This window comes from Oryctolagus cuniculus, chromosome 8, assembly GCF_964237555.1.
Source record: "Oryctolagus cuniculus chromosome 8, mOryCun1.1, whole genome shotgun sequence".
NCBI classification, from domain to species: domain Eukaryota; kingdom Metazoa; phylum Chordata; class Mammalia; order Lagomorpha; family Leporidae; genus Oryctolagus; species Oryctolagus cuniculus.
Genome location: NC_091439.1, coordinates 95,149,577 through 95,160,872, shown reverse-complemented (window position 1 = coordinate 95,160,872; position 11,296 = coordinate 95,149,577). Strand labels below are relative to the sequence as shown.

Below are 11,296 nucleotides of genomic sequence, written 5' to 3'. Positions count from 1 at the left end.
GTCGGGGAACTGGATTCTGTCCCAGTTGCCCCTCTTCCAGGCCAGCTCTCTGCTGTGGCCAGGGAGTGCAGTGGAGGATGGCCCAAGTGCTAGGGCCCTGCACCCCATGGGAGACCAGGAGAAGCACCTGGCTCCTGCCATCGGATCAGCGCAGTGTGCCAGCCGCAGCGCGCCGGCCGTGGCGGCCATTGGTGGGTGAACCAACGGCAAAGGAAGACCTTTCTCTCTGTCTCTCTCTCTCACTGTCCACTCTGCCTGTCAAAAAAAAAAAAATCCTTCCGTGTCCATTGGGATTGGCTCCAGGATCTCCGTGCAGAGATCAACATTTGAAGGTGCTCTAGTCTCTTCCATAAAATGGTGTAGTATTTTCATGTAGCCAATGCACATCCTCCTGCATATTTTAAATGATCAATAAATTATTTCTAATTTCCAATATAATGTTAATGATATGTAAAACAATTGTTATACTATCTTGTTTAAGGATTAAAGAAAATCTTCTGTGAAAACAAGAAAAATTTCTGTGAAAAATTTCTACACATATTCTGTTCACATACAGTTTTTTTCAAATATTTTCCATGTGCCATTGGTTGAATTCTTGGATATGGATTGCTTAAAATAGGGGGCCAACTGTATATTTTAAATTATATGTGTGTATATTTATAAATAAAGTTTATTTTTTAACAAGAAAAGATGAAGCCGGCGCCTCCACTCACTAGGCTAATCCTCCGCCTGCAGCGCAGGCACACCGGGTTCTAGTCCGGTTGGGGAACTGGATTCTGTCCCGGTTGCTCCTCTTCCAGGCCAGCTCTCTGCTGTGGCCAGGGAGTGCAGTGGAGGATGGCCCAGGTGCTTGGGCCCTGCACCCCATGGGAGACCAGGAGAAGCACCTGGCTCCTGGCTTCGGATCAGCGTGGTGTGCTAGCCATGGCGGCCATTGGAGGGTGAACCAATGGCAAAGGAAGACCTTTCTCTCTGTCTCTCTCTCTCACTGTCCATTCTGCCTGTCAAAAAAAAAAAAAGATGAATTAAAACCTTTAAGTACATGACTGTATCCAATTGATTGATCTTCTTACCTTGAAAATCAAACAAGTGAATTCATCATCTCCTCTTTTCTGTCATCAAAGAAATTACATATTTTCAATGTAACAGGTAATAAATGCTAGATTTCAAATCTTCAAATAGCAAATACAATTTTGTTTCCCTTTCACCTAAGTCATATGAAAATCATCAGACCAAGAGCTCCCTCTTTAGGCGATTTTAAACACAGACAAGATGGCTGCCAGTATCTGAAGCTCTACCTCAAAAGTTCAGTTTTAGGTGGTGGCAATCCCCTCCTTGCCTATGCAAAGGTATTTCACAAGTTATCCAGAAAAGAAAGAAAAGACTATGTTCCTGAATCTGAAAATAGGAAACACATGGAAATTTGTATATCTTGAATAAAATTTACAAAAAATTAAAAAGCAAAAGGAACAAAATAAATAGTAACTAACATATCAGATGAATAAATAGGAATAAAGATAGCAATGAAGTAAATGAAATATAAATAAGTAAAAAACATATTTATTTGATACTAAACAAAGATAAAGGAATTAGGAAAAAACAGGAGTAATATATTTATCTCAGATGACTTTTAGTAATGATAAATTGAAATATATCAAGTAAATAATGGATAAAAGTCTGCCCTTTGTCACACTCATATGATATGATCATGAGTCACTGTAATTATGTTTACAGTTTAAAATAAAATTTAATGCCTATATAATACTTTTAGTATGAAAAATTATGATTCATTCTTTTTACATAATCACAGCTATTAAAAGTTAAATATTAGTCACACTAATTTTTAAAGAAAATTATCAAAGTTATATAATTATGAGTAATTTTTATGTCAATTTTTTTAGTTTTCTAATTTTCTAATTTGTGTATTAATTAGAGTTCAACCAATATTATTAGGTAGAACAAAAAAATTACTAAAAGGGATAAAGTATTAAGTTGTTCATCAACAGTCACGGTAAGGGCTGATCAAGTCACCACGAACATGAACATGAATTACCATGAATTACCTTGAGAAAATCAACCTTTAAAATATGTAATATTTATTAAAATCTATTTTAAAAGCTGGGAACAATAAAGAGTGATACTTGTAGTACTTTTAATTTTTAATGGTGTTCTAACAATTACAACTGTAAATATATTCATCAGGAGCTGCTTAGATGATCTTGTTAAAATAAATAAGAAATTGTTTTATAAATTTGGTAAAGAAACTTAGAACCAAGTTACAAAGCTGGTGATCACAATATAAGTCATATTTCCCAAGGGAAAATTACACTAGAATTCATATTTTCCACTAAGAACTCTCAACAAATGAATTCAAATGAGCAAAAATTAAGTCCAGAATAAATACATAGCTCCAACAGTTAAAAGATTGTTGAAGAATATTTGAGAGATTTAATTACTTACATGAAATTGAAGGAGAATGTTTTCATTGAACAAAGGGGGGACAAGTTTTGTGATAAGGAGACAGGAGACAAAAACCACAGGTAGTCCGAAAATAATAAATCACCCTTTTCAAGGAGTTAATCTGGAGAGACAACAGTTGAGAAAACTGGTTAGGATCATCAAAAAAAATTAAATGGCTCTTGTCTGTGGGTTATGAAACCTATGAAACCTCGAGGATTAAGGTTAGGGAGTTAAATGTGAGAGTTACTTTGTGTAAACCCTCCCAGCATCCTTCTGTTTACATCTCTGGCTTATTTGGCAGCTCTGCATTCCATCATTTATCAGAATTACTCAAGACTAACTGTTCATGAAAACCTGAAAAATCAATAAGATTTTTAAACGCATTGATTAAGTTAGGAGTCCAATTGTGGTACAGAGATTTTAAAATACAAATAAAATATAACCCTATAGAACCTATATTGGGCCCAAAATGATTTTATTATAAACATTAAAATTGCATAGCAAATAATTTCATTAGCCTTATTAGAAGATAAAAATAACTCACAGGTGCTGGAAGAAAGAAAATATCTAGTCAATCAGATTTCAACTACTAAATTTATTTTCTAAAATAAACCTAGGGGTTGGCATTGTGACATAGTAGGTAAAGCCACCGCCTGCGATGCTGGCATCCCACATGGGTGCTGGTTCGCATCCTGACTGCTCCACTTCCAATCCAGCTCCCTGCTAGTGTACCTGGGAAAGCACCAGAACATGATCCAAGTGCTTGGGCCCTTGCACCCACATGGGAAACCTAGATGAAACTGCAGGCTTTAGTCTGGCCCAGCACTGGCTGTTATGTCCACTTGGGGAGTGAATCAGCAGATGGAAGATCTCTCTCTATGTATCTCTTCCCCTCTCTGTCTGTAACTTTGCTCTTCAAATAAATAAAATAAATATTTAAAACAAAGAAGAAACAAAATCAATTAAATAATTATAGAAATTTTACTATAGATAGTACTCCAAGTTCAAAAGCATTCTCTTCATGTGTGTGTGTGTGTTTGTGTGTGTGTGTGTGTGTGTGTGTGGCATCTAACCATATGGACCTACCTAGTTCAAAGCATTTAAAAATCAAAATGTAGGCAAATAAACATACATTCATATAAAAGAAAGGCTACAGATAGTTTTTTTCACATCTGTGAGTACTTTCATAGTAGCTAAAAACTATTTTTTAAATAATTGTGTTTGGGGCCGGCACCGTGGCTCACTAGGCTAATCCTCTGCCTGCGGTGCCGGCACCCCATATGGACACCAGTTCTAGTCCCGGTTGCTCCTCTTCCAGTCCAGCTCTCTGCTGTGGCCTGTGAAGGCAGTGGAGTATGACCCAAATGCTTAGGCCCCTGCACCTGCATGGGAGACGAGGAGGAAGCACCTGGCTCCTGGCTTTGGATCGGCGCAGTGCCGGCTGTGGTGGCCATTTGGGGCGTGAACCAACAGAGGTAAGACCCTTCTTTCTCTTTGTCTCTCTCTCTCTCACTGTCTACAACTCTACCTGTGAAATAAAAAATAATAATAATTGTGTTTATATTTTTTGTTATTTAGAAAACCATTTTTTCACAATTAATATGAAAGTAAAATAGCCAATTCCCATGCAAATATCTACATTCTGCACATAATGAGTCTATTATAAAATTTTAAATTCTAAGATGTGCAGATTTCTATCTGTTAACATTTCTGAAATTAAAATATTTTACAATTAATGAATATGTATTTTGTGTTGATGATTTTTCCATTCATAACTCACTGTTTAGTCAATGGTGCTTCATGCCATGTTTGATCTTTTTGAATAAATGAAAACTGCTTTCCTTATTCTCACAATAATACTTTATTTTTGCCATCACATACATAGGAAAACCTAAAGAAATCAAGAAATTTGCCAAAATTGTGAGGTTGAGAAGTGGCTTCTGAATTTAAACTCAGTTCTCTGTGATTCCAAAGCCTGCGCACTTTCTACTATGTCCAGTTGCCTCTTCCATGTGATAGGAAATAACATCCTGCCATAGTCCTATTGATAACAGGGATAATAAATGATTTTTAGTTTATTAGATATAATGTAATATGCTAATCTAAATGCTTTGCATATATTCTTTTCCTCATCAAAATGACCTCATGAGCAGGATGTTATTATAATTTCCTTTCTCATAATTGAAGACTCAAAAATTATTTTTAGATGTGGCTTTGGTTTTATAATGGCTGTTTGGTTCTTTATTTATCTTCTTTTTATATCTTAACTACTTTTTACTTACAGCAGTGAATAGGCAAACCTCTGTAACAATATGATTCACTGTTAGCACTAAAGTAAGCATGTTACCTGTGTTTGATATTACTAAACTTCAAATAAGTCCCAATGGAATTTTTTTCCTTTAATTTGGGAAAGATAAAGAAACAATGTGTTTTCAACCATCTGCCTAATGTGAGCCCCACATGATCAACTGGACTTAGCTGGCCGTGCCCTACTGGCCTCCATCTCTACCACAGGCATGCATAACCTGGACCGAGATCAATCATCACCTTTTCAAACCTGCAGCAAACCTTCCCCGTCCCTGTCTGTTTACATTGATTTAAACTTCACCATCCCCATGACAAACTCCATACTCTCAAGATCCACTAGGCCAAGATCATTCTGCTCAAGTCAGTGAAGGGAAAATCAGCAACCTCTGCTTCAAATAAAAGTACCCTCGCACATTTACTGATGGCTAAGTCTTCTCAAACCTTGTACCTTACTACCTACTGGGTTGCAATCTTTCTCACAACACAGTCTTTGTGAACAATCAGGATTATCACATATTTATTTAATTATCTTTTAAACAAGCAAATTTATTTTATTGACACATAGTAAGTGCACATATTTATGAATACAATATGATGTTTCAATACAAGTGTACACTGTAATAATCTGCACTCCTATACATATTGCAGCATTATTCATATTAAGCAAAATAGGCATCAACCTAAATGTTTATAAGCAAATAAATGGATGAGGAAAATATAGTATCTATACACAAACAAATGCTTTTCAGTAATATAACATGATGAAATCCTGTCACTTGTGACAATATGAATGAGCCTGGAGAACATTACAGGAAAATAAGACAGGAATAGAAACAAAAGTAGTACCCAATTTCATTTATATGTGCAATCTAAAAAGTTAATCTCATATACTGTTTACCAGAGTTTAGGAATGTCGCTCCCCCTCTTCATGGAGGAACGACACTAAACCCTGCCTAGGCTTCATATCCGAGTCACGGCACCATTATGTCGCTCCCCCTCTTCGTGGAGGAACGACACAGGACCCTGCGCTATTCTTTTGTCTGCTCGGCCCTCCCCGGGTTTGCTGCTAGTTCTTCCCGGGTTGGCTACCGTCCCTTCCACCTCCGTGGAAGGGCGGTTCCCCCTGTCACTTTTCCCCACTTCCGCGGGGGAGCGGCACACCGCCGGCCGGCTCTCTCGGGGGCTGCACAGGTGTTCCTTCAGATAGATGTTCCCCCTTAGATGTTCCTCGTGCATGTTGTCTCTCTCCTCCTATATAGTCCTCCTCCGCCAATCCCAACTCGGCTGCCCACACGCCGAGTACGCTGCTCTCCTCCAATCAGGAGCAGGTCCTACAGTTTATTGGTTGAACTGGAGGCAGCTGTGTAGAAGCTGTTTTATCCTCTCCCAGCGCCATATTGTGGGAGAGCAGATGCACAGAATAAGTCTTAATTCCAGTAACTTAGTCTAGTCCGAGTTGCTTCCAGTTGCTCCCCGCAAGGAACAGCATGGGAGAATGGGGAGATTAGAAGTGGTGGAGCAAAGGGAACAATATTGCAGTCAGAGACCAGGAGTAAGTTCTGGTATCCTATTACACAGTAGGTGACTATACCTAACCATAATGCAGTGTGCGTTTCAAATGCATAGCATATACATAAAGGACCATGGCATTCCAGATGAGAGAAAGATTACTTCAAGTTGGGCACGTAGGAAGTCCTCCAAGGAGTGAAAATTTGACACAGGCTTTGAAGGATAAGAAATCCACTTAGACCTTTAGATTAGAAAGCTAGAAACATTCCAGAAAGAATAAAGAGCGTCAGAAAGGCAAAATATCTTTAATAAAATAGGATGTAGCTTGAATAATCAGGAGCAGTAGACAGGAAGGCATTTGGTACATCGGTTAAGAAGCCAGTCAGGATGCCTGTGTTTCACATCAGAACACCTGGGTTTAAGTTCCAGTTCTGGCTCCCAATTTCAGCTTCCTGTCAATGGAAACCCTGAGAGGCAACCAGTAGTGGTTTGAGTAGTTGGGTTCCTGACAACCATGTAGGGGATGTTGGTTAGATTTCTAACTCCAGTATTGGTCCCAAACCAGCTTTTGGTCATTGTGGGTGTTGGGCAAGTGAACCAGCAGATGGGATCTCCATTGTCGGTCTCTCTTTTTCTCTCTGTCTCTATCTCTATGCCTCTCAAATGAATAATTTAACAAAATATTTTAAAGAGAGTCACGGAGGGGAGAATATGACCGAAAGAGGGAAGTGATGTGATTCATCACAGAGAATTTTTAATGAATTTTTTTACAAGTATAATAGCTAGTCCTTGCATTTCTTTCATGTACATCCTGTGAATTTCTGTCATTTCTTTAGGCACAATCCTTGTATCACTGCTACTTGCAGGAAGCAACCAGACATCACCACTTCCTTAGGCCCCACTTCTGTTGTCACTCCCAAACAGCCCCTAAGTCTATTAACCCCAGAAGAGCCGCATTAGCAAGAATCATCACAACTGTGCTCCAACATACACTCACTACATCTCCTCCAGAAACATGAGTCACTATAACAACATCACCAACAACAGAACTGAGCCTCAGTGTTATACAAATGGATCTACAAGCATACTGAGAACTAGACTTTTCAAATAATGAGAGACCTAACAATTTCAGGACTTACCTAAAACTTACTAAGTTCAGCACTAATGGTGATGATGATCATATGGATTTTGCCATTGACCTTGAAGCTGACGCTAACTTTAAAAAAGCAACAATTGTTATTTCTTCAAATGGTGTCAATATCAATGATTATGTGTCAGTATGATGTAAGCAGTAGATAGTTCTCTAATCACAATTCAAAAAAGGTATGCAGCGCCCACACTGAGGACCAACCTAGAGAAACAAATGTATAACATTTAGGAAATAAGCATCCATTTAACTCTGTTTATTAGTGCCCCATTTTCAAAATATACTGTACAGATAAGTCACCTGCTAAAGGGACTGGCGCTGTGGTACAGTGGGTTAAGCCTCTGTCTGCAGTGCTGGCATCCCATATGGATGCCAGTTCAAGTCCTGGCTGCTCCACTTCTTATCCAGCTCCCTGCTGATGGCCTAGGAAAGCAGTGGAAGATGGCCCAAATGCTTGGCTCCCTGCACCTGTGTGGGAGAAGCTCCAGACTCCTGGTTTTGGATCAGCACAGTTCTGGCCATTGCAACCACTTATGGAATGAATCAGAGGATGGAAGATCTCTCTCTCTTTCCCTCTGTAACTGCTTCTCAAACAAAATAAATGAATCTTTTTAAAAAAGAGAGAAAGATGCTATAAAGGGCTCCTTGCATATACCAATTAGAGTTGTTCATAAAATCTTCAATCATCAATTTCATTTACCAAGTACAGTTTTCTATGTTTTTGACATTATTTCAAGGTTCTGTTGTTCTCCAAATCTCTAACAATAGAACATGTGAACATACTGCTGCTGTTTCTGTTACTATTGCTGCTACTAACAACAACAAAAATAATCATATCACCTCTGTGGCCCTTACAATGGGCTAATGGTAACTAGCAAAGTTATGATTTTTTTAGAGAAGACATAATTTTCTTTCTTTTTAAGATTTATTTGATTTATGTAAAAAGCAGAGTTAGGAGAGTGGGAGAGACAGAGAGAGAGGTATCTTACATCTGCTGGTTCACTCCCAGATGGATGCAATGGCCCATGCTGGGCCAACCTGAAGCCAGAGCTTCATCCAGTGCTACCACATGGGTGCAGGGGCCAGAGCACTCATGCCATCTTCTACAGAATTTCAAGGTTCATTAGCAGGAAGTTGGATTGAAAGTAGAGCAGCCGAGACTTCAACCAGTGCCAATATGGGATGCTGGCATTGCAGGTTGTGGCTTAACCCACTGTACCACGACACCGGCCCCAGCAGTTGTAACTTTTTCACATAACTGAACTCCTTTATTCCTTACAACATTCTTCTGCAATAAGAATTATCATTATCTCTATTTTACAGAGCAAACTAAGACATGAGGAAAGTAAGCCACCTGAACAATGTCACTCTGCTAGGGAGCAGGGAGGCTAATGATTGAACTCAAGATGGTAGGGTTCTGCATTCTGTGCATCAGACACTCTCAACCTCAGTGGTCACCAGAAAACACTCATACTCTGGTGTCAGTTGAAGATTTCAATAGTCTATTTTTATAAATATAAAAACAACTAATAAGAATCATTTAATTGAGTGAAATTTCATCGGGAACTATCTTACTGGAAATAAAGACAAAGATTAGTTCAGTTTCCATGATTCTTTTACACAAGAGAATGGTCTCAGAATAAAAATTTTGAATAACAAAAATAGCAGCTATCATTGAATAAGTACTAAGAGATGTGATACTTTCTGAATTAGAAAAATCTATAGGCAGGGACAGCACTGTAGCATAGTGGGTTAAGCTGTTGCCTGCAATGCTAGAATCACATACAGGTGCTGGTTCGCTTCCTGGCTGTTCCTTTTCCAATCCAGCTCTCTGCTAATGTACCTGGGAAAACAGAAGAAGATGGCCCAAATAGTTGGACGCCAGCAACCACATGGGAGACCCAGACGAAGGTCCTGGCTCCAGACCAGCTCTATACCTTGGTAATCATGAGTTCTGCCTCTTTTCTGTTTCTACTGGATCCCAGGTAGTCAAGGCATGTCATTATTCCCAGTGCTGGCTCCTGGCTTGGCTTGGACCAGCTCTGGCCATTGCAGACATTTGAGAAGTGAACCACCGATGGAAGATCTCTGTCTCTCTGTCTTGCTCTTATTCTCTCTCTGCCTCTCCCTCTTTCTCTTTCTGTAAGTTTGCCTTTCAAATAAACAAATAAATCTATTTTTAACTATTTTATTAATATAAGAAGAAAACATTTCATGTATTTTATACACACAGATTCTGGAGCATAGTGATACTTCCCACCCCACAATCCATCCCACCCATACTCCACCCCCCCCTTCCTTTCTTTTTCTTTTCTTTTAATGTTTACAGTGACATATGTTCAGTTTATTTTATAATCACAAGATTAACCCTCCATTAAGTAAAGAATTCAGCAAATAGTTAGAAGAAAAATCTACTGGCACTGGAAAAATCATAAGTTTTGCAATAATATTAGCAATTATCAACATTAAAATATCTTGAAATTGATGAGATTAAAATGAAGAAGGTAATGAGGGACAAAAAAAATGCATGTGAAAAATAAACATTCCAAACTGTTTTTTTTTTCCAGAAATGGAAAATAAATGCTACTTTGAGGCTAAAACATTTTACTAGTCTTTCCTTATTCATAAACTTATACTTCCATTTAAATATCTTTTTTTTTTTTTTTTTTTTGAGACCCTGTCTCGGGTTTATTTGTACAAACAGCACAGGAGGACGCTAGCCCCACGCAGACAGCAGCCCAGGGGTCACACCAGTCCTTCTGCCTTTGCATTGGCAGGCAAAGGCTGTTACTAGGGAGCCTTTGCGGGGGGCTGGGCACCTTTGGGAGGAGCCTGAGCCGGAACTGGGGCTGCAGGTGTGGCCTGGGCCTTGGGCTTGGTTTGGGCCTGAGCCTTGGGTTTGGCTTGGGCCTGGGCCTTGGGCTTGCCTTGGGCCTGAGCCTTGGGCTTGCCTTGGGCCTGGGCCTTGGGCTTGCCTTGGGCCTGAGCTTTGGGTTTGGCTTGGGCCTGGGCCTTGGGCTTGGTTTCGGCCTGGGCTTTGGGCTTGGTTTCAGCCTGGGCCTTGCCTTTGCCCTTGCTCTTGATTTGAGCTTGAGCTTGGGCCTTGATTTGAGCCTTGACCTTGCCCTTGATTTGGGGCTCAGTCTTGGCCTTTGCCTTGGTCTGTGGCCGGGACAGCCTGAGACCCCTAGCAATGCGGGCACGGGCACGCCTTCCAAGCTTGGGGTGGGCAATGTAGGCAAGCCGATCGAGCTTCCAGCTGACACCCTTCGGGATCGTGGGCTTTACTTCCTTAGGCTTGACCAGGGCCTTGATAGCTTCAGCACGCGCAGCCATAGCCTTGGCGTTGTTGGCCTGCATCTTCTTCAGGCCCTTCTTGTTGTGCTTCTTGGCAAAACGCATGTTCCTCAGGAACTTGGGGTCCACCCCTTTCAGAGACTCGTATCTTTGTGATCGCGGTTTCTTGATGCCATTTCTGTGCCATTTTCGGGACTGGTTGTGCGTGGTGTGGTTCTTGGACTTGGCCATGTCTGCACCGTAACCCGCGGCTGCCGAAGCGCCTGGGACCGGAAAGAGAAGCCCATTTAAATATCTTAAAATTTTATGTAAACACCTCAAAATTATACGCTATCATATGACAGGAGAAATAAACTATCAATTTTAATATTGGAATATTCACAGAGAACTTATATAACTAATATAAAAGCACTAGGAAATATTTTCTGTTAAATAGAAGTAATTTTTAAAATGTTTTCATTCAGATCTTATTCAAACTCAATCAAGTATTTCTACCGCTTAGCTAAGATTTCTGAGACTCAGTAGCACCTATCAGTAATGGGAATGTGATATATTTTTAGATCCATGAAACTATTC

At 39.8% G+C, this 11,296-nt stretch overlaps 1 protein-coding gene across 1 annotated transcript; it reads right to left on the bottom strand.

Moving 5' to 3' along the window:
* Window positions 1-10,110: 10,110 nt before the first annotated feature.
* On the bottom strand, window positions 10,111-11,010 carry LOC138843391 (large ribosomal subunit protein eL29-like). Its single transcript, XM_070047216.1, has one exon. It carries the CDS (start codon window positions 10,949-10,951, stop codon window positions 10,214-10,216), a length of 738 nt encoding a protein of 245 aa, XP_069903317.1. The 5' UTR covers window positions 10,952-11,010; the 3' UTR covers window positions 10,111-10,213.
* Window positions 11,011-11,296: the final 286 nt, after the last annotated feature.